This window comes from Amaranthus tricolor, chromosome 10, assembly GCF_026212465.1.
Source record: "Amaranthus tricolor cultivar Red isolate AtriRed21 chromosome 10, ASM2621246v1, whole genome shotgun sequence".
NCBI classification, from domain to species: domain Eukaryota; kingdom Viridiplantae; phylum Streptophyta; class Magnoliopsida; order Caryophyllales; family Amaranthaceae; genus Amaranthus; species Amaranthus tricolor.
In genome coordinates, this window is record NC_080056.1 from 5,400,593 (window position 1) to 5,424,927 (window position 24,335).

General features: G+C 35.4%; 2 protein-coding genes across 7 annotated transcripts; both read right to left on the minus strand.

Moving 5' to 3' along the window:
* Positions 1 to 77: 77 nt before the first annotated feature.
* Positions 78 to 9,264, minus strand: LOC130825298 (probable transcription factor PosF21). Its single transcript, XM_057690449.1, has 4 exons — positions 8,474 to 9,264; positions 5,481 to 5,613; positions 4,808 to 4,892; positions 78 to 721 (listed from the first exon to the last, which is right to left on the minus strand). Exons 1-4 carry the CDS (start codon positions 9,025 to 9,027, stop codon positions 363 to 365), a joined length of 1,131 nt encoding a protein of 376 aa, XP_057546432.1. The 5' UTR covers positions 9,028 to 9,264; the 3' UTR covers positions 78 to 362.
* Positions 9,265 to 10,219: 955 nt separating this feature from the next.
* Positions 10,220 to 23,972, minus strand: LOC130825299 (flowering time control protein FPA-like). 6 transcript variants are annotated; one of them, XM_057690454.1, is made up of 8 exons: positions 23,515 to 23,972; positions 19,893 to 20,138; positions 19,439 to 19,570; positions 19,028 to 19,273; positions 18,524 to 18,655; positions 17,358 to 18,337; positions 14,462 to 15,747; positions 10,220 to 10,567 (listed from the first exon to the last, which is right to left on the minus strand). In XM_057690454.1, exons 1-7 carry the CDS (start codon positions 23,779 to 23,781, stop codon positions 14,478 to 14,480), a joined length of 3,273 nt encoding a protein of 1,090 aa, XP_057546437.1. In that variant the 5' UTR covers positions 23,782 to 23,972; the 3' UTR covers positions 10,220 to 10,567; positions 14,462 to 14,477. The 6 variants fall into 6 exon arrangements, with proteins under 6 accessions (XP_057546437.1, XP_057546435.1, XP_057546433.1 ...); XM_057690452.1 differs by having other exon boundaries at positions 19,028 to 19,276; XM_057690450.1 differs by lacking the exon at positions 10,220 to 10,567 and adding an exon at positions 11,328 to 12,516 and having other exon boundaries at positions 19,028 to 19,276.
* Between the last annotated feature and the right edge of the window lie 363 nt (positions 23,973 to 24,335).

A 24,335-nucleotide genomic window follows, 5' to 3' on the forward strand; every position in this document is an offset into this window, starting at 1 on the left:
TAAATGAATGAATAACACACTAAACCCAATAAGGCTCAGGACGATTACACCTACATGGACTTTACCAGTTCCATGACAAGTTCAATCAACAATGTGAACACGAGATTCCACTATGTCGAGGGAACCATCTTGGAGATGGTAACATGGTAAAATTCTGATTCTTACACCAGCTAATGCCTACAACAACAAACTGGGAAGAGACCCATTACGAATCCCAGAATACGAAGCTTACAAACGGAGTAAACATTACAACATGTAGGTTTTCACCTGTACTTATAAGCGACAAGATAAACTAAAAAGTTGCAAACTGATGAAATACACAACTAAACATATTACTCATATTTCTTCATGATTGCTGACCTTTAATCCTTTGGACCTCGAGAATTTGGTTCGGATGTATTTTCTTTGAGTAATGGCATTGGAGGTCTTGTTTTGAAATCACCTGAGAGCTGAGACTGTTTGGTCAGTTCTGGCTGCAGTAATTGTTGCTGTTGGAGCTGATGTAGTTGGTGCTGTTGATACTGTTGCTTCTGTGAATTAATCTGTAGCTGTTGAAACTGCTGTGCAGTTAGCATAGTATGCATAGCCTGACTGTTCGGATAGAACGGCTGATTGTTAGCATATGATGCTGGAAAATTCATCAAGGGTCCACCATTAGACATGGCTTGACCAGTAAGCATTTTCAAATGCTGAATCTCATCCTTCAATGCTTCATTCAGGGCTGCACAAAACATTAAAGAATAATTAGCCATCAAAAAAGTGAACCAAAGACAGCCCTGTCAATTGATAGATAAAATCATAATGTGGAAGCCCAAAGAATTAGTTTTAAGCTTCAACTAAGCATCAAATTAGAAGATAATTCTGTATCATAACCTTTTCAGCATGTCTTTGGACCAGACTTGGGAGAATGGGAATTGAGGAATGGAACAAAATTATCTTGTATAAATAAATCCAGTACAAATGTGTTTGCACTTTGCAGTGCAGAATCACATCCGCGTCATTGTGATCATTATGTTGCGGCAATTTTACAAACACCTCATGACTACTAATAATATGGGTAAAAGACCTGAGAGAATTTTTGCTGCTACAAAAATGGCTGTTGGAACAGAGAGGAAGCTATGTTTTTGCAAATTCGTAGTCTATTAGAATTCAACATCACTCTACACTTGGCATGATAATGATTAAGTTGAATATTATTTGGGTCATAGATTCATGAAATTAGTCTCTAATCTCAAATCATTTCAGTTCAATCATCATCAGCTAATCTCGCTTCATCTACAGTTTGTATTGCTTATTATTTGATGTCAGTTGAACCTTTCCAAATCACAAGGATCCCTTGGCTCATCCACAACATGAATTTAACAAGAGCCCAACAATACAACCACGTGTAAAAGAAAATGCTATATGCGGCCCTAGTGCATACAAGCAGGTACAGCAATACAATGTATTTTTGGACCAACAATATTGTATTTTTTCACAACTTAGAGAAGTCAGACACTTAAACACATACCCGTGTCGGATATGAGTTGCCAAGTCCAGATAACAGAGATTTTTCATCAATTTCCATAAAAATGCAATACTAGGAAATAGTTAATGCCAGTATGTGACCCATAAAGCTGCATATAGCAAAACCCTTAAAAGAAATATCACCCTTGATTTTGTTCAGCAATTTATGATGTACAAATTGCGTTGCAGCAAGAAATATCCAAAGGTCCAAGGGAGGTGAAGTCATTCACTTTTAGTCCCAACTCCCAACTCCCGACAAAACGGAACCTTCATTTAAATTTACACTCTCGCGTCTTGAGCAGTTGTAAGATCTTTTGAAATGTCTCTAAGAGTAATCAGTCTAGTAATAATACACATGAAAACATCATTTCACAGATCAATCAGGGCAAAAATGTTTTTAAGGTTTCTAAGATTCAAGCGGAGCAAACAAAACAGAGCAAGGTTCACACTTCACACTAAAGGCAGTTCAAGGTAGGGTACAACAAACACATCTTTTGCCAGGAAAAGAATTTCATGACCCAAGCATCCTCACCACCACGCAGGGTAGCTCTGTCGGGTTTTCAACCATCGTGGTAACTTCCACTGATGCCTCTTTAGGAGTTTGTGCCATGACTCAATTCCATTGTGGCTTGATAGATTGCAAAGCAATAGCCTAATGATTTTCATCCATAAAAATTCCCAAATAAGGTATGATTTCGAGCAAATCAACCTAGCCTTTGTTTCTTTGTAATAGCTACACTTCTCTCAAAAAGCTCTCGCATAAAAAGGAGAAGAGTAGCTATTAAAAAGAAATGGAGGATAATATATCCTTATTTGTTTGGTAATGTCTAATCATGAATTTGAATACCATCATCAAAAAAAAAAAAAAAACAGATAACTTCACAGTGTATCATAAAAACTTGCTCAAATCCAAGACAAAATCCATTAATAGAGCAATTAATTCTTACCCTCACTATCTCAAAAAAGAAATTGGCGGCTTTAACTTAGTTTTGAAAGATGTGACATGGATTGAGGCACATAAGGGTGTTGAAGCCTAAGCACAAGGCGCAAGTGCGAGCTTCAGTTGATGAGAGGCACAGTTTTGCTCAAAAGCTTATAAAACAACTTTAAAGCATTTTTGACACTTAAAAATATGAGATTCATACTCATTCTGTCCCTCATTTTGCACCACTACCCATTTTTATTTGTCCCACTGCTTTTGCACCTATACTTTTTTAGCAATGGTCTCGCTCTTCTTTTTCAAATCTCATCCATAAACTTATACACTATGTCCATCTCAACCATTCATTTCTATGCTCCACTTGTTTTTTTTTGTCTTATTCTCCAACCCAATTTTTCTTTCCACTAAATTTAACCCATTTTGCAACTGGTGCAAAATGAGAACTTATTGTACCAAAAGCATCTAAAACACTCGTTATCATTACACTAACCGCTAATATAGAGCAATATGACAGAAGAGGCAAGACGGTAACTAAACTCACATTCTAAGGCATTTAATGTAGTTGGTCATAGTTCAATTGTTATCACATAAAATAGAAAGAACAAAGATGAAAAAGGACAAAAACATAGAGAAAGAGGAAAATTCAAGGACAAAATAAGGAGGAAAATTAAAAGAAAAAAATCAGTCATAAGAAGTAGACATAAAAGCAAAGAAAAGATACATTAAAAGGAGAAAAAACCAAAAGAAAGAAGCCAGAAAATCAAGTAACCCAAAGGAAGAAATAAAAAAGTAAAAAAAATCTAGAAGAATAAAAGAAAAGATATCCACAAGAAAGAAGATAGAAGACAAAGAAAAAATAAAGAAAGCTACCTAGTGGTGGTACTTGGTAGATATCCACGGATACCGGTGTCAAATACATGCCTAATATGTCGGATTGCATAAGGGTACGACAATAGTGGACAAGTTCTCGGAGGAAAAAAATGAGAAATGAAAAGAATAAAAAAGGATAAAATGGTAAAATTACCAACTTCAATTGGGCTATGCTAAAGCCCATAATGTAGCTTTTAGATAATACTATACTTCTAAAAAAATGCCAGGTAAAATGTTCCATTTCCTATTTCTTTTTTCTTATTCTTTTTTTATCTTCTTTTCTTTATTTTCGCTTCTGATTTTTTTTGTTTGTGTTAATATGTTAAAGTTTTTAAAATTAATTTCTTTTAATTCATTATACTTAGATTTTTTGGTTTGAAAACTTATTTTATTTACGCGTATCCTCGTACCTGTGTCCAATCTTTTGACGATGTCCCCGTTTCTGATACCTGAGTCCAAGTAGCATAGACGCCAAAGTCCAAGCAAATCCTTGTCTGCCTTTTATTCTTTATCCCTCTTCAAAGGCAAAAACAATATCTTTTCCTTTTCTTTTTCTCGCTTCGAATAAGATACAACTCTTTTTGTGTAATTGTTCCATTGAATTTAAAAAAAAGGCTTATTGACCACAGAATTGAAAAGGCGCAAGATGCAAAAAGCGCACAAAAGCGCACGTCTTACATATCTCACCGAACTGGACGAAAATAAACGATTTTTCTAGAGCCTCTCATGGAGGTGCGCTTGAGGTGCAGTTTTTAGAACTAAGCAACTTTTAATTTTGGTCCTAAATGTCCCAATACAATTGCCATCCTTCATAAAGGTAACTTGAACCTTATACTGATTACCTTTATTACTTTCTGATTCCCAATTTTTTCATGCATAAACAAATTTTAAAGAAACGATTAAAGCTGTCAAGGACAGTAAGTGCAAGACGGTGCTTGAAATGCAAGTTGGAACATAACAGGACGAAAGAAGTCAAAGAAGAAGCAGTCCCACAGTGAATCCTAGAACACATATCAAGAAAGACAATATAAGTTGAATGGTAATTTAACCCTCAGCTCTTACTAAGCAATAAATACCCATTAATATGACTAGTTCAGACTTCAAAAGAATATCATGAAATACAGAATGTCATTTTCTCCATCATAACATATAATTCCTTGTTCCATTGAGATTGTAACATTGTTGTTAATGTTGCAACTCAAAGAGACAGGGAAACCTTCCATAGCTGTTAGGGGATAGCTGCTCTATGGTGGAAAAGAGCTTCCAAAAAATAGGCTTATTTATGAGGGGAGGAAAAATCACAGAAACAGAAGCTAGGTTGACGCAAAAAGATTTTGAGGGAGTTTGTCTCAAACATTGTATATTTACGAAACACGGAAGGATATATTTTGTAACAGTTTCATGAACAATATACTGCAAGAGCAGGGTCAGAAGTGAGCAATAACATGGCGGAGTGCACAATAAATTGGGATGAGGTAAGGGTAGTCTTACCATCCTGCAAATGAACTTGCTGCTCCATTGTCTGCAGACGCAGCTTCAGCTCACTATTTTCAGCAGTAAGGCCGTTTGTGTCTCTCTGTGGACAAATAAACAATTTAACACAATCAAAACTTCATAGAGGAAAATAAACCGTGATAATTGCAAATTAAATGTGTCAAGTAGTGAACACAAAATCAAATTAATGTAACAAAATTGAAAGATGAAGAAAACAAACAAATGACCAATTGATGCCAATATTTAAAAAGAAGCAAGGAGCACCAAGGGGAAAGGGGTCTTGGAGCCTAGGCACAAAGTGCTAGGCATGAAGCAAGAACACCTTACCCAAAAGAGGCGCAATCCTCGATATTACAAATTTTATAGACACAATAGGCTGCAGCTCAAAAAAACAAGGAGTGTGTGCCTTAGGTGCACCTCAATGCGCTTTTGTTCACCTTCTCTTTAATGCACTTTAGATTTCTTTTGTGCACCTCAGAACGCTTGTGTGTGCTACACTGAAAACATTTTTTCCCCGGCCATTTAAAGCAATGGGGCAGGTGTGCCCTGGGTTTCAGCACTACCTAGATACAACTTAGGTGTGCTTTTTTAAACAACATTTGATGCTCTGCAGAATACATTAAAGCTTTGCCATTGAACCCTATAGCAGAATAATTAAATGAACTTTTACCTGCAGCAGGGTTAATTGTGCAGCTAAAGAGGTTGCTTCAGTTTGCAACGTTTGAACCTTGCGCTCTAGTTCTGCAATGTATCTCATCTTCCTTTCCTTCGATCTTGCAGCTGACTGCCTATTTGCCCATATTCTACACATAAAAAATAAAGAAGAATCATTAATCGAAATGAATTGTAAGCCGTGAAATGTTCTAGCCAAGTCACAAATGCACCAAAACTGTTGCACATTGCACATCTAAGTTAAAATAAAAAATCCCCAAAGACTTCATTATGTATAAGTTTGGCACATTCAAGCTCAAGTCCCAAAAATTTGCAACCATATATTATCCTCAATTTCTTTTTAATTACTATTCTTATCTCAAAAAAAAAAAAAAAACTCTCACATAACATGGAGAAGTGTAGCCATTTAAAAACAGAGCATAGTGTATAAACTACTTATGATTAAATTAAGTTCAACGAAAACATTGTCACATCTTACTTTAACTATAATAATTACATACATTCATTTTAGCAAAAGAAATTTTTTAAAAAAAATCAGCTCACCTACTTATGATTTAAGTTAAGTTCAACGAAAACATTGTTACACCTTATATATCTCTACAAAGCTATATTTGCATAAAGGTAATATTTCTTGTGGAGAGTGGCTTTACATTTGTAAAATGAACCTCAATATGCTTCCAGTTTTGTGGGCACCGACATTAGGAACTACGAAGGCTCTTTTACATAAATGTTAGTAGGTTGTAGGAGCGGACTTGGAATGATTTTGTAACCAATCAAACACCTAGATTCTCCTCAAGTAACTTGGTATTTCAATCGCTCCCCCAACCTCGCCCTCGCATGAAACGCATAACTTAATGCATAAATCATATTTCGGATGCAAAAAGTATACTGCATTGGTTTTAGTTTTTCAAAATATCCCAAGCCCATTTTGCAACCAATATCCCCACCCCTACCCCCACCCACACCCCCTTTTTGGTTTAAAATTTTAGAATAAATTCTCACAGAAATACAGCTATCACAGCGCATCACTATTGAAACTCTATACAAGAAAATATTATTCAAACAATGGAACGACAAATGAGTGATAAGAAGATGAGGCCCCAAAAGTAAAAACAATCGTTCAATTAGCATTCAAGCTTGTGCATGATCTGCATAATTAAAAGACAATTATAGAGGTACAATCAAAGGCAAAAAGGTGTACAAAAATATCTAGAAAGTCTCTCACGGCAATGGTAGTTCACCAAGGAAAAAGTAACAGTTAAAATGAGACAATTAAAATCATTTAATACTACAGAGGAGTTAATAACTGAGGAAACCCTAGCAAAGTAAGGCCACAAGAAGAATGGGCTCAAGAACATAAATAAAAGCTACCTGCACAGAACTTAATTATAAGACCAGATGGTTTGGTATCCAAAAAATCTAAGATCAAGTGTTACATAATCAACATAACATATGCAATTTTCATGGCATACTAGTCTTCACCACCCACATCACATGAACTATCAAAGTCTCAAAAAAAACCTAGAGTAGGACATCCAACACTCTTACAAAACTATAGGCAATAGAGCACCGGAATACTTGATCCTAGCCAAAAGTTGCAAACTCACAGGCACGTGGATGGTGTATCACAGATAGAAAAAAGGTGGGTTTTCTAATCACATGATCTCGCCCAGACATTTCTTATATGATCTCCATAGAAAAAAATCGCGGTCGCGGATGCGTTTGTGGAAACGGTCGCGGCGTCACCTAGAACGGCTATTACGGAGTAAAAACGCAAATCACAGCCGATGCGATGTGATTTTTGAAAAAAAGATCACATAAGGGAAGTTTTGAACTTATAAGTCCATTTTTGTTGTCGAACTACTATTATTATGCAATAAAAGGCCTACAACTATTTTAAATGCAATATTTGAGGTTCTTTTAGTGTATAATTAATTCATTTATTAGTTATTAGTTGATTATTTTGTTAATCAGCTGAAATTATGAGTAACTATAATTTAAGTAATCGCAAAAATTAAAGTTAATGGATATTAATGAAATTTTGACATCGAGACAAATAACGTTGTAACAGTGAAATATCGTTATAACGATAAAATAACGGGCGTTACACGTCACATAACGGTAAACGCGGAGTTTTGACTATAATATTTCATGCAACGTTATATAACGGGATTTGACTTCGCGACAACTCTCACAAAAGTTATAAAACGGTCGTTACGTAACGTAACTGGGGAGTTTTATTTCCATGAGATCTCATACCACACTCAAACCTCCAAAAGTTTGTGCCAGAAAAACTCATTACAGGCAAGCATAGAGTAAGCTCCTAAAAAAATATGATACCATACAATAAAAATCTAATAGATCTAATTATAAATTGTCCTCAACTTATCTCCTTTTGTATCAAGATTTACTCAATCCCCCAATATACCTCTCATCATCAAACTAATGACATTTCACAACCTAATCAATCCATCCCTCAATCTTATATTACTTGAAAATACAAAATGGGGAAACTTACAAATCTACATAACCAACTTACCAGTAAAATATGCCTACACTCCACAGAATACCAAGAATTCACAAGCTATATAATTCATAAACGAGTTGACACAAATAAAATCTCCCATATAAGAACTACAAACCCTTCTCACTAAATAAAAGCTAGATTAACATTCATACATATGGAAATTACAAATTCAACTCTTAACTATACACCATTACACAAACCATTGTTCCATTTGCACGATTAGTAATTATTGTCTTAGCAATATAACCAATCATATACATACAATTCACAAGATTAGAAGTTACATTAATAAGCAACAATTGATCTCTGTGTATGATAACATCAAAATTCACCTACTTCACAATGCTGTTGTATCAGACAATTCTTCTAAACTCTAATTAACACACATTCAAAAGTATTTATCAACACAACAAAATAAAAAAAGAACACGAATTTTTTTGGAAATTCTCAACATCCAAGATTACCTTTTAGCTCGTTTAGGATCAATAAGAGCAAGTTCAGCAAGCTTAGCAGCAGACATAGCTTTCTTGGCTTCTACAGGAATAGCCTCTTCACCCCCAGAAACAAGCATTTCTGTCTTTATCGTTGTCGAACCATCCATTGATTGACTATGTTGATGTCTGGGCTTCGACCCCAGCCCTGAAGACGTCTCTCCCACCTGAAACCCAGCCGAAGTAGCAGAATTGACCTTATCCATATCAATGTACATCGAAAACAAATCCTCCTCAGTTTCATCCGAAAATGAAGGCCCATCAAGCCCACCTCCGACGACGCCAAGATCACTATCGAAACTAATATCGTCAGGAAGAGTAAGAATCTCTGAATGAGCTCTTCTATGACCCATATTCTTGCGCGGATTATCCGGCATTCGGCTCAAATCATTGCTAAACGACGACTTTTGAGTTGGTTGCTGTTGAAGTGAGGGAGAAGACGAAGAAGGGGATGGCGAAAATGGAGAGAATCTTCCTGTTGCAGTTGGTGGTAACCCAATACCTCCATGGAGTTTTTCTGTGTCCATTATTCGAAACCCTAAATTGATGATTTGGGTAAAAGGGATGGAAATTATAATTATAAACCCTAGAAAACATTCAATTTAGCGGGAAAATAAGATCTAGAGCGAGAAAAAAGAAAATTCGTAAAAAGGGAGATTGTGATTTTACGGAAGATTCCATTTTTTTGCCGGAAAAGACCAAGATAGAAAGGAGTTCGGCAACCATAAAACAATCCCTTTCTACTTTTAGCAACCTTTTTTTAGCCACCTTTTAAAGTTGAAACCAAAGGGTCAATTTTATATTTATAATTATAGTTATTTTTATTTGTAAATAGTTCAAATTGAATATGTTATGACACATAAATTGATAATTAATGTTTTATAATCTAACTCAATTTTAAACGTATAAGTTTCAATTATCATTTTCAAAGTAAGTATTTCAAAGTCTATAAAGATATTGTATATGTTTTAGTTCAAATTGAATATGTTAATAGTTAAATTATGACATATAATTTGACAATGGTGTTTTATAATCTAACTCAATTTTGAACTTCTAATCTTTAATTATCGTTTTAAAAATAAGTGTTCAAATTGTATAGATATATTGTATAGCATTTAATTCAAAATTTATATGTTAATAGTTTTAACACTATTATTGATAGTTTTATTGACCATTTATTTGTTGTTTGAAATTCATTCACACAATGATAGAATAATACCATTTTATATAACTTCGTTCTAAAAATTGTGAAACAAAATCATATTGATCAGTTTAACGTTAAAATTGATCACTTATAGGGCCAAATTGAAATTTTTTACTTTAATTGATATGTTTAAGTATTACTTTACGTTGAAATTGATACCTTTAAGGTCAAAATTGATAAATGCCTAGAAAATGGAAAAAACAAGGGAAAACGTGTGATGTTGTTACACGCGCGAATTGGGCCGGCCCACTCTTGGTCTCAATTTGAGACGGTCTCGGCCAAGTTTTGATGATATTATTTTACTAAATGTACAATATATGTTGACATTTTATCATATGCTTTATAGTTTTTGACATTTGTGTTTTTGTTATTGTTATTATTATTTAGGAAAATTTATCTAGAATAATTTAATATTTTCACGATTTTTTTACAATAAGCTCATTTATTGATTAATCAAGAATAATCTCAATTTTAAGGGGCATTTGCCTAGAATAAACTTAGATAACTCAATGACCTGCTATAGTAGGTAATTCACCAAACACAATAAACTGAAAATTAATTTAAAATAGGTCATAAAGCAACAAACCCCACATTTGTATGTAGCACAAACTTTACCCAAATTATTGAACCAAGCTAAAACTAAGACAAAAAAAAGTATCAAGACAGATGATATGAGGATAGACGCGATAGTATCTACTTTCTTCGCTTCCTTTTTTTGCTAAGATAGGTGAGTGCGCAGTTGGGGTCATGTAGGCAGGGACCCTATTCACGCAGAATTGTCGCTTTAGAAAATATAGTCTGACTTTGCAAGGGAAAAGCGTCCCACTTTGACCTCAAATGCATCACCTACTGGATGTGTCAATCTACAAAGGAAACAATAATAAATTCAAAAGCCAACTTACAAAAGCGCGAACTACAGTTCTACCACCTGATTGAGCACCAAGGCTGAACACAAGATTAAGTCCGAACTCTACATAGCAAAACAATCATATCCTGCTTTATAAATCGAACCAAATTAAAACAAGAACAAGAAACTACATTGCATTCATTTACTTCAATGCCAGTCAAAGACTACGGCCTAGGCAGAGTTAAAAACTATCATATCTTGCTTTAGATAGATTTCAACTTCTACGCCATCTGGAGTTGAATAAAAACTTGTAAGTTCAAGGACACTGCTTAAATTTACATTAACTCACAATAACTTTTCTCATATATTAAGAAAATTAATACAATCAAAAATTTATGTTAATGATAATAAATAATACTATATACTCCTAATTCATCAAACTCCTTCACACAAGCCTTTTATTTAAGATATAAAAAAAATGAATGAAATTTGAACTCATTTTTGACACTATGTCGAAAATAAATTCAACTAATAGTTATTCATGTCAAATTATATCATATATTGCAATAGCTTTCAACATAAGCCGAAATTTAAAACAAAGTTCAACTTTTTTCCAATTTTTTTTTAAATAATTTGTAACCATAATTTTATCTCTTAGGTCCTCAACAAGCTTTATGCCAAAAGTTCTATCTTTAGTTTTGTCGACTTATAATTAATTATCAATTATTTAAAAGATAACTCGATACAAAGATTAAGGCATTCAATTAATTTGAATCGAATTACGTCTCAAGTGAAATGGCAAAGGCTTTTGTATACATATTTCATTTCAAAAGGTTTATGAGATTTACAAAATCTTGTGTTTGACGATTTTTTTTAAGATGTTTTTTATATATGGGCTAAATAGTGCAAGTGTGCAACTAATACAATTATTAGTATATAACATCCTGGTTTTGAAATCGTTTCATCAAAAGAGAGTCTCTCACAAGAGTAGCTCTATGAGATTATAATGATTCTTAAATTTTATCAATTTATACCTCTGAATTTTTACTGTATGACTTAAAAATATCTCACATATGTGAATTATATGGTATTTTTAAATAGGGACATATCTGATTTCACTTTCCTCCTACCCTCTCCCTCAAGGGGTATGGACATGATCTTGTCTGCTACCTCTTCCCCCAAACCGTGATTTTGTGCGGAACAATAGACTGATGACCGTTCTCATAGAGACAGAAAAAGTAATAATTTAATTTCTAGGAGAATTTCATATTCACTACTATACTTTAAAGGTTCAATTAAACTGTTCAACCGCAAAATAAAACTGAGAATCATAAGTTAGCCTAATAATTAAGAATTTTTCTTTTTCACTCATTACAAGAATGCAAGTTTTGTCACTCACAGAAAGGATTAATTTGTTACTCCGCTTGTGTGTATAAAAAAAATGAGAACTATAAATCTAAATAGTTTTAAGGTTTTACTTTCAACCTTATTATTGTGGTTCAATTAGACCCCTAAAAAGATTTAGAAAAATAAGCCACACAACTAGAACATATGGTATGGTAAATGATCGTCCTGTATTCAGAATCAACAATACATTTTCTTGTAAATAACCTAGCTGTAAATCCTATAAACATTGCAAAGTTTGAAGTTTTGACACTTTAATGCTTGGGGATGGTAAAAGTTCAATGTTGAATATAGCAAAACGTAAATGTCGATTTGATTGGTAAAGAACAGCTGCAAAACACGAAGAAAGTCGACGAGAAGAACGCATTGTACATTTGGGACCTTAAAGAATACGAATACCCTCAATGCTTCCGTCGTCATCGTTGGAATACGCTGTAATTATGAAGTACTCAAGTTCATTTTGAACCACCTTACAGTTTGGCATGGCCAACTTATGTTAAGGAACGATTTGCACGAGTTATCATCCTACTATTCTGGCGCCATCCTATTTGCGTTCTTTTCCTGAGACAATAGACGATTGTAAATCTACGATATTTCAGAACAAAATTCACTAACAGAGACCTAGATTGTAAGAATTTGCTCAAAGATGACATTTACTATACGGAATTTGCAGTTCGAGATCTTTAGCTTACATGGATTGATGTGAAACGTTGCGTAATTTCATTGTAGTGCATGATTTTTTACGATGAATATACGAGCATTGCATTTGTTACTTAGGTTGAGTTAAACGTTAGTTTGATAGCGTAACTTTGATTATGGATGTTATGTGACCATTAAAGCCAGACAACTACAACATTCGTCAAGCAGTTTTCACCCGAGTCTTGGGCATTTTTCAGTCTAGTTTACTCAAGCGTCTTGCTCACTTGCCACAACCTAATGTTGATGCTAATGTTGATAGCAAATTGAAGATAGCATATGAAACCTAGCCCTACCCAAAACCCACCCTATAGGCGTTATCTTTTGAACCGCAAAATATCGCAGAGCGTATGAGAGGGCTACATAACGATGAATATAGCAACTTGTCAGCGAGCAGTTGTGTATTTGGAATCGATTTTTGTTGTAATTCTCGATACGATCTCATATTTTGCTAAAATAGCAGTACCCATAAGGTGTACAGCACATGAAAGTTGGTTGAAGTTGGAATATAAACGCAAGCTAACTATAGTTCGACTTCTTATAATTGCTCTCGTGCAATCTTAACAGGCGAGAGTAGTTGGATCAGATGCCAGTAATTGCAGCACCAGGATTGCAAGCTGTTATGTTGGATACGATGAGAAAATTGGAATTTACAAAACCTAGCAATTGCCCGTTCAGGGCTCGAGTTCAGTAATATACAAATTACATGTCCTAAGAGTAAATGTGGAATTGGAAAGACTTAAAAAATTCCTATCAGATTTCCATAGGGTTCAGCATATTACAGTTCCAGACTTGCAGATTTGACATTTTTTTAGTATTTGGCTGGATCTTTACCAAGTTATATACCGACAAGTACAAGCAAACCCAAAACTGTTCGAATTTAGTTCAACCTTTTCATTTTTCAGGTAAATTTGATCCCAATGATGAAAAACGAAGAATAAAAAGACTACTGACATTAAGTATTACTGCAAACTGAAAAGAAAATTTCCGATAATCTACTCCCTCTCAACTTGTCAGGCTAACACTAAACTTGTGACGAGACATTGTGCATCACAAACTCAAATCAATATGTGATGGCCAAATCAATTATATTAATTAATACCCATCTCCAAGATTACCATAACTTCAAACCATAAGCTTTTGCTAGTGTCATCAGAATGGCATTACAAACAAATAGAGTACTCATCTAAGAAAAAAAAAACTAAACATAAAACATGCAAGTCATCAAGAAATGTAAGAAGCAACTTTAATCAAAATGCAAGATAAAAATGCAGAGGAATATAACATTAATGCATAGATTAGAGCACCAAAAAAAAAAGTAAACACAAGGCATAACTAGGAAAAGTGATCATCAATTATGACACAGGTGAAAAAATGGTAACAACGCAGACAAACTCAAACCTCAGGGTGTCCATTTGAGGCACTGGTTGGGTTTTGGGCGAGTTTCTATGGGTCAGGCCATTCTCAGGTTCTGTCTCATGCCCAAATTACCGTCAATATGGTTATTTTTTTGTTCGTTATTTTTGGGTTAGATCCCTCTACACCACCGACCTAAATAAAAAAGATCATTAATCAAGCATAACACACATGATGCAACCAGGGGCACAAGAGCTGCGGGACCCGCTAGTGATCACTCCCCCTCCCCCCCCCCCCCCCCCCCCCCCAAATGAGAAAAAAGAAGAAAAAGAAAGCATGTACTTGCACATGTGCTTAACACAAAACTAAACGCCATCAATGAGTAAATCAACACATTACACAAAATACAGTTGTCAGGCAAATAATACTAATATTGGGTGAAAGAGATACCTACCTTTAAAAAGGGAAATTCACTGCTGATTTCCCGTATGAGAACTTGCCTGCTGTTGTTGTGGCTGCTGCTTTATTTGAAAGAGAAGATTGGCAGCAAACTGTAAAGTAGATCGATAGCGTTCCTCAACCTCTGATGTGCCTTGACCAACTCCAGATGGCAATGTTTGTGATCTTTCGGGTAGTTTCAGCAATTCAGCGTTCATATTCCCAGTTGAGGTTGGTAACATAATCTCTGGATGCGAAAGATTAGCAACACTAATTTGATTGGAGTAGGACCCTGGATCAGGATGATTCTGAGAATCACCTATTCCATAAGAGCCAGCAGGTGTTCCATGCAACATCCCGTAACCCTTCTGAATATCATTTGGAGCCTCCGGAGCATAAGGCTGTATATTCTGCACTGATGGCACCAATTGTTGATTATGCACTGCAATTGATAGGGCACTGGGTTCTTGAAGGTTATATGCAGGATTATGCATTTGCATATTTCCAGAAAGACCTGGAACAGGGTGACTGGATGCGTATGACTCGGAATTTGCGTTAGGATACCCTTGAACCCCAAAATGTTGAGGTTGCACATTCGATTCAATTTGAAGTTGGCTCCAGCCCTGTGAGAATGCTCCCTTTTCGTTTGTTAAAGCAGGTAGTGCAAGCCCTGTGGTGGAAGAGCCTGATTTTGGCTGACCAGTTAGAGTGGCTGAAGATTGAGAATGGGCTGGTATGAATGCTTGAAGTGTAGCAAGAAGCTCAGGTGTAATTGTCACAGCAGGACGTGGTGTAGAAGATACACCTTCATTAGACTGATCTTGTGAAGCAGATGCAATTGGGAAGGATGCTTTTGAGTCATCATGTAAAACTCTACCATAATCCATGTGTGCAGCCAATGCCTTCTCAGAGGCTACATATTCATGTAAGGAAGGACCTAACTGGGTATCTGTATGTTGAATAGTAGGGTTAAGCTGGTGCACCATCTGAGGAACAGACTGACCACCAGGGAGTTGCTGAGGCAACTTAAGCACTACTCCATATAATCGCTCACGCCCGGTCACTTGTAGAACATCTGTCAAGAAATCTGATGGTGGGACCAAGAATAATGTTGTCCCATCATCAAATTTAGCCACACCAGCACGATTTTTTGAACCAAGATACCTAAGGAATTCGGTATAATTAGCAAAATCATCTTCACAATCAGGTAAGAAACAGACAATGTCAAACCCAATAGCACCAGCATAATGCTTCGCCAACATGTCAAGCCCAGTTCTCGCAGAGCAATTGACAACTTCTGGTCTGCAAGGACGAAACTTATCCATTAGCAAAGAAACAATGTGATGTAAAGTACACAAGGATAGTTAAACGAAGCCTCACTTGCATTTGATTATGCAAAAACCAATTATATTGTCATTGTAGCACACGCCATTCGTTTTTGGAAAATAAAAGGAGAACGATAGAGAAACAAGTCCAAAACACATGGCATAGAGAAAGAAGGGCAAAATGTGCAATCATGCAGTAAAAGTAGTCATTCCAAACAATCATGTGTTTTGTCCTTGCTTCAAGGCAATGCACTCTTAAATAAATGTCCCTAAACAGAAACAACAAAACAAAAGGATACCACACTGATACCTAGTCCAGAAATATTACCATATTAAGAATTAATCACTAACTAATCTTGATCAAACCATGCCTCGCAAAGACACACACACACGCACGTGTGTGAGTGTAATTTACAGATTTAGACTATAGTAAGAGACACCTCAAAAAGAATGATGAATAACCATCTTGCTAGACACTGCATAAAATAGGGTCACTACTCACTACGTCATAAAAAAGTATACTTCACAAAGACACCTTTTTTTTATATACTCCCTTTGTCGTTACAACTCGGAAATCAAAGAGCTTTTGTACTTATTGTGGCAAATTCAAATGGAGAAAGGGAGTAACATTTTGACCATTACAATAATAAGTAAAATGAGAAGAACTAAGTTATCTAGCCGCCATCGACATTGAAAACGAACACTTAGTACTTAAATATAAGCTTCCCACCTCCTTTATTATTTATTTCACTTCTAATTTCTATGATGATTCCGTTCGCTTTACAAATGTTAACCTAACACATTAAAAACCAGGGATTTCAACCAAATATTAGAACACTTATACCTTCTCTCCCCTACCTCACAAAAACGCTTTTTAAATCCATCATCATTAACTAAAACCTCTGTCTCACCCTTATTTGCACCCACCACCAATATATCACATGCCTAAATTTTCAGTACCTCCAATTCCTGAATTCAAAAAAACACCACCAAACCACCATCTCTAACTAATACCTCGAATCTCGATTGCACCACTATTCACACGATCAAAACATATCTGAATAATTCTCCAATACCAGATTTCTCACAACTCAGAGTATGTTATGCACTCAACAAAGAGAAGTTCCATCATGCACTATCATACCAGAATGCTGCCTACTCGAGTGCATAGCAGCTTGCTACAACAGAAATTCTATATCTACTATAATGGCCTCTCTTCCAGTTTCAAGGAGTCATCCTGTCAAATCAGAGATGTTGTGATTAGCCTAGAAGGCTTTAATACATCATTATAGTTAATAAAGGTAATTCATTACTAGCTGAGCTCCAAATATCTTCAAAAGCATCCTAGAAAACTCAAATAAATCATCCAATAACCTAATGGATAACCAAATAATAGGATAATAATAAATAGAAATATGCAAGATGTAAGCACCAGGCGATAACTCCCAGCACACATAAGAAACAAACATTAATATCAATCCAAGACTCGACTAGGAGATTGGTAACCAAACATAGCTTGCAAAATTATAAAACTGAAAAATATTCAAAGCCCAAGAAGAGATTCCACAAATAGGATAGAAATCTTACAGTTCACACTCTAATCCTTTTCCCATTGGTATGCATCGAGCATGGCAGACAGGATTACCACCCTTCGAAATGACACCACGCCAAATATAATCCCCACTAGCACGTCCCATAACATTTCCTTTTGCAACTCCCATATCAAATTGACTCAATCCACTATCAACCTGAGGTCTAGGTAGTGATCCACCAGTAAATTCAGGACCAGTACTATAAGGTGGATCAACACATTCAATATATTCATCACCTTTTCCTAATTTGAGAGGGTCACTTAATAAAGCCGGACCCTCTAGTCTAGACCTCTTTGATTCCCTAGGAAGTTGATTTGGGTCGAGAACATCCCACCCACTTCTCTTATGGGACGTCCTACTAGACAAGGGTGGAGATGGAAGCAATCCCGCAGCAGAAGGAGAAAATTTTCTCTGATTGATGGGAGCATTTGAAGTCAGCTCTGACATGGTATTAAGCAAGTTGGGATCATTAAAATCTGGGGAGGGTAACAAAGAATCCAAATTCCCTCTACGCCCAAATGGTCTTGGCATATCTTGTCCAAGCACGCCATTAGAAACAGGAAGTCCATGGAAATTGTTTGGCAGCATCACACGGTGTGAAGCAAACATATCCATAGGTGGTCCGAAAGAAAGTTCACTCCCGAACACATCTGACCTCTGGCCTCTAAATCCGGGATATGGTTGTCCAAATTCTTTTCCAGGAGCTAAATCACTGTTTGAGAACATTATTGAAATTCGAGGATCATTAAATAGTCTTCCTTCCAAAGCATCCTTAGCACGTCTTGCTTCCTCCACACTTCTGAAATCTACAAAAGAATAATGTCTTGAAGGGAAACATTTTATTCTTTCAATCTCTCCATACAGGATCATGGCATTATGTAGCATTTCCTCGTCTATGACAACAGAAGCGGGATACCCAACCCACAAAACCTTACTCGGGCGATCTCCTTTACGTCCTTCCAGATGTTCAGATGGCTGTAAAAAATATTAGCTCCAAGCTTTTATATTCCAGTTAAATCAATTAACCAACCAACAATTTCACTTCAAAAAAAAAATTAACCAACCAACAATTGAATCAAGCAAATGCATCAACTCTATACACCCTATAAAAAATAGATTATTTTAGGAATTCAGAGAACCCCATGCAACAAAGATGTATACCTGCAATCTCTTATGCCCGGAGTAAGTGGGCTCAGAATAACCCCTCATGATATCTGCATTGATCCATGCTGGATCAAGGCCACCCACACCTTTGAATTGTACACTCCCCATGTCATGAAAATCAGACTGTTCCTGTTTTTTTACAGAGGAAGGCCAAAATGGTAAGGGCACCCATATAAGAAAAATGAGTTGAGAGTTTAGACAATTTTTGTTGATGGCCAAACAAGCTAATTTGCCAACTTATGTGGTTCCTGTAACTGATTAACAAATAAAATATGGAATAAAGAAACTAATCCAGGAAAGAATGCAAGGAAGCACAATATCCAACATAAGTTTGATTGTGAGAGAAAATAAAGTTAAACTGAACATCATGGAGTGTTAGAAGAGAACTCAGCAGCCATGCTTTACCACAATATAATCTTCAGGCAGAAACAAAAGGACATCACTCTTAAGTTCTAAACTCAATTATGAAAGCTCTAACGGAAACCAAAAAAATTAACTTACCCTCTTAGAAGGATGAGATCTCTGAAAATCAACACGTATGCGATCATTACCAATGTGCAACCCATTCATATTCTTCACAGCAGCTAAAGCTTCTTCCAAACTCACAAAGTCAACGAATGCAATATTTCGGTCTCTATTGAAATTGAGCTCCTCTATTCTACCATATCTACGTAGCTCTTTCTCTAACTTTTCCCTGGTGACTGATGAGCCAAATCCGCCAATCCATACATGTCTGGAGGGTTTAGCCTGCTATTCCAAGGTCTAATATGATAACCCATGCATGTAACAAAGCATAAATATGAAATAAAGTACATGAAATAAGCGTCTCTAGTCTATCCACAGCTCAAATAACTTATCAACTTATCCTTCAGTGCAAAAAAACTCACAGATCAATATAAAAAGGACTAATACCTGCAGTCTCTTATGTCCAGAATTAGTGGACTCCGGATAAGGATAACCCCTCATGACATCTGCATTGATCCATGATGAATCACCCATACCTTTGAACTGTGCACTTACTACATCATGAAAATCAGATTGTTCCTGTTTCATGAGGAACAGAAGTCCATAACAAAACGGTCAACATCAAGAAACACATATGAACAGAGCATGACAAAAGGAGAAATGTTGTGCCAACTTATATGGCTATTGTAGCTTTCTAGCTGAACAAGAAAAGGTAGAGTATTCATACTAATTCAGTGAAAAATAAAAGAACATCAGAAATCACGACAGCCACCAAGATTTCAATCAAGGGGAAAAGAGAAGCAGTCAAAATAACATCATTCTATGTTCAATACCCAATTACTTGCTAATACATGCATAATCAGTTCAAAGCTTCTATCAAACCTCAAAAGTAATAGCTTACCCTCTTAGCAGGATGAGATCTAAGAAAATCAACGCGTATGCAATCATCACCAATTTGAAACCCGTTCAGATTTTTCACTGCAGCTGAAGCATCTTCCAACCTAACAAAGTCAACAAGTGCAATATTCCGGTCTCTAATGAACTTAAACTCCTCAATTCTACCAAATTTATTCAACTCGTCTTCTAGCTTTTCTCGAGTGAGTGATGAGCCAAATCCGCCAACCCATACATGCTTGGAGGGCTTAGCCTGCAATTCCATGATATACTAATGAAATTACACACACATGAGAAGGCATAAAAATATGCACAATGAAATAAATACCATCCTATAAACCTTAAACTTGAAAAAAATGAAAAAAAAAAAAAAAAAAATCATTTTTATATAGATATTATACTCCAATTAAAACACATGTACAGCATTGGGCACAAATAATGCTAAAAGAATCTCAGGCGTTACAACATTGCAATAACTAGCTAAATAATGATAAAGAACCTCAAATTACAAACAATCAAGTTTTGAAAAAATGAACATCAATGATTATGTCGTTCACTAACTACATTTTCTATATACTTTTTCAGTTCGTCTCTCAAGATTAGAAGCCAATAATACTCCTGTCTCTTTTCTGGTTTTTACAGAAGATCAAACCATAACGAATAAATCAAGCGTCTGAGGTTTTATCAAAATGTAGCTCTCGATTTGATGAATATCAATATCATATGGACTTTTACTTAACATAAGCCATGCCTGGAAGGCAATGAGGGAAAATGCACTAGTCAAGAAGAGATACCAGGTGGTAATAGGTAACAGGCAAACTACCAATGTTAAACAGCATCAAAACAGTTCCTCATGTAAGATAAAAGCAACGATAGATCCATAAACAAGTCATCTTGGGTGAATACCTCTTATTTATTATTCACCAGAAACAGTACTAAAATTTGATTCTTACATCCACATTAGGATGATAGAATTTGAAACAGCCTCATTCTAAACAACAATGCCAAAGCCTTACCGCATTTTTAAATTTTGTAAAAGCAAAAAAATCCTACTAAAATATTAAGCTACTTCTTTTGCAATTGAAAAAGCAATTAAATCCCAAACAGTTTATTTTCTTCAAACATGGTGTATTAGTATGTATCAAATTGTTCACCACAGGATTGGCCAAGACCATTCATCCCTTAACAGGTGGCATACTTCCATTCCATTGTTTTCTTGTCATAAATGCAACAGACATGATAAGATGTATACGTGTATTTGTCTGAATAGCTAAGAGCATATGATTATTGTGGAACAAGCCGACTTCAATTATTGATTGACAGTGTATCAATCTAATTATAGTGAAGAGTACAACTCCCAACCTATGTTACTACAGCCTCATACCGGACATTTGTATTATCAAAGACTACACTAATTTTTACGAAGTTCCATGAATTTGCCAAATGTACGCGTTGAATATCCATTGACATGCCATAGTGTCGAGGAGTACTTCAGGTGGAATGAAGAGAACTAGTAGCATAAGTTTGATCTACAAATGACCGGACTATGATAAATTGTAAGTGGCTAGCTAAAAACAACATAAAAAACTATAAAGCTACAAAATAGAGGACATTGCAAAATCATCATCAAACTAGTGAATGACAACATGAAAGTGTGAACAATGCGGTATCAATTTTTTTGTAGTGTGATAAGATCAACCTCACATTATAACCTTGTTTAAAAGAGAAGATTCCCTCTCCAATTACCTGTCCCTTGAGCTTAAATTCAATTGATTCAAGGTTATTCAAAGGTTGCATATTCTGATTTTTCTCTTCCAAATAATTCTAGATTTATTTTTCTCAATTGGAGAAGTGATTGCGTTGGTTTGAAAAAAAGAAAAAAGAAAAAATTGTCAAAGAACACCGCTGATTTTTTATGTTGCGAGATTGTTTTGATTCATGTTTGTAATTCTGGTTACAAAATATTTGTAAAGGACCCTATTTTAGTGAAAGTGTTCAGTTTTTATTCCGACATGTGCATGAATAGAGTTGGTGGGCACTAGTTTGATAGTTTTGTTGAATTTCTGACAAAGGCTTAGTGCTCTGCAGTTGCAATCTGATTTTGGCTTTGAACATATTCTATGGAGATAATTCCTGTAGGAACTTCCCTAAAACATGTCAGAGGTGTTGAGTCGGCTACTCCTAGAAATGTTAACGGTTTAGCTACTTTCAAGCAGGCCTTAGGTTAGGGGATACCTGCAGAACAGTATGGATCAGGAAAACATTCCACCAAGTAAGTAATGATATTTCTGTTAGTAAGTGGCATCACCTCAATTTCCCCATATGCTGATAGAACTTAGGGATCAAAGTAGCTTCGCACAACCCTATCCCGCAGCAAAAAAAAGACCATCAAAATCAAAACTTTTTATACTTCAAATTGTTTCAAATTTTTCTAACTGTATTCTCTCTATAGCAAATGAATTTTGATCGAGTCCTGTTGAATTGGGAAATTTGAAGTTTGTACAACGGATATAATTGCAAAGTTATATGTGCACAACGAATATAATTGCAAAGTTCAGAATTCTGGGTTTTGTTCGAATCAAGTTTTAACCCATTCAAAGTTGTTTCTTGGAGTTGTTTAGACTAGCTTTAATAAAATTAAAAGTTGAATGGTCAAAGTTAAAATTTTGGTTTGAGGGAGCAGTTCAAGGTTGTAAATTGTCAGATTTCTGGAATGATGGTTTTGGTGCATTGAGAATCGGATTGTTGGTGGAAAGATTTCGCTTGCCACATTGTTGTGCTCAATTAGATTTTATTAGCTTAACGGGAAGGGTAAGTTGCGGAACATAGTGATCGAGATTAGCAGCAGTAGCGCAATTAGCAATTAAAAGAGCAGTAGCAACACCATTCTTTACTAGGGCTTATTTATATGCTTACCTTGTAAGGTTTAGTAAATTGCAAATTGTGGAGAAACTTCCGCACAACTTGATGTATCACGTTTATATGGAGTGACTTGCTTGAATGAAACATTTTGTGAATTGAAGTAAATTTTTTTAATCTTATGAGTGGACAAGAGAAGGTAAAAAATTCTCCAAAATCTATTAAGATTTGAACTGCTTTTCTGCATAAATGAAAAGAGTCGAGTTCATCCTCTGTGTTTGAGCCTGAATTCAAATTAATTGTCCCTAGAGGCTAGGTGTACCGTTACTGTCTCTCCGCCTCTGTCTAGTATATATGCGATTCTTATTGTTAAAAACAGTTCCAAAAGGTGAATCCAACCCAGAAATCAATCAAACTAATAAGAAACTGAATATCCAACAAGCCAGATATTTGTTAAACATCCGCGCCTAGATTCGGATAGCGCAAAACTCCAGATTATTAATTTGATTTCAATACCAAGGTATAATTGCGTTCAGCAACACAAAATTCGCAATAACCTAAATGTGAAAAATTTTGCTTCGCTTAAATTTGTTCTACTAGCATCGTCCAAACGGATGAAGTTCACCATTCAAGATACACTAAACCGCCAAAGAAAAAAAATCACCGCAATTAGAAAAAGAATATAATCTTTGATTACAAGTTACAGAAAAATTACTATAACTACTCATAATCACACCGATTAAAAGCGAAATCAAAAGCAAAGAACAAACCGGTTTGGCAAACTCAATTTTAATGGAGGTGCCATAAAGTAAAAACCCTTGAAGAGCATCTTTAGCAGCAACAGCATCTTCAACACGTTTAAAGTAAACAAAAGCGTAGGTTCTAGAAGCATAACAAGTTATTTCATCAAGTAATCCATATTTTCCGAATAACTGAGCCAGATCAGATTCGGTCACATCGAGCGGTAAATTTCCCACCCAAAGATGGCTGGATGCATTCTCCATTTCGGAATTGTATTTCTTCATCCTCATCGCCATTACTTTGATTGGAAGTGTGTAATCAAGATCGAGATTTGATTCAATCGGAAACCCAGAAATCGAGTGAGGACGTGCGAGGGATGAATTAGGGTTTGTAATTGAATTTGGTATATTGATGAAAAATGAAAATAATTTGGGTGTCGTTGGAGTAGTTGGAGTTGGGTTGGGGTTGGGGTTGGGGTTGGGGTTGGGATGGTCTTTTATGTATTAATAAATAAATATAAATAAAATAATAAATTATTAATCCTTTCAATTGGCTGGTCCTTTTGAGATGCACGGTGATTTTCACGATAAGATAATGGACAATAATTTCTTCCTTAAAATAAAAACTATAAATAAAATGGAGCCTTAAAACTATAAATAAAATAAGTGCAATATTGTTAAGCTTTTTTTATTTTTTAAAAATTATAAAAAATTCTTTAGTTGTTGTATTAATCAACAACACTAACGGCCCGTAGGTGGTATTAAACGGTGGTATTGGGAATACAAATTAGAGTAATTTTGGTTGAAAAATCTATTGCTACCTTGACGGTCCGTTTGGTGAGTGGTAATAG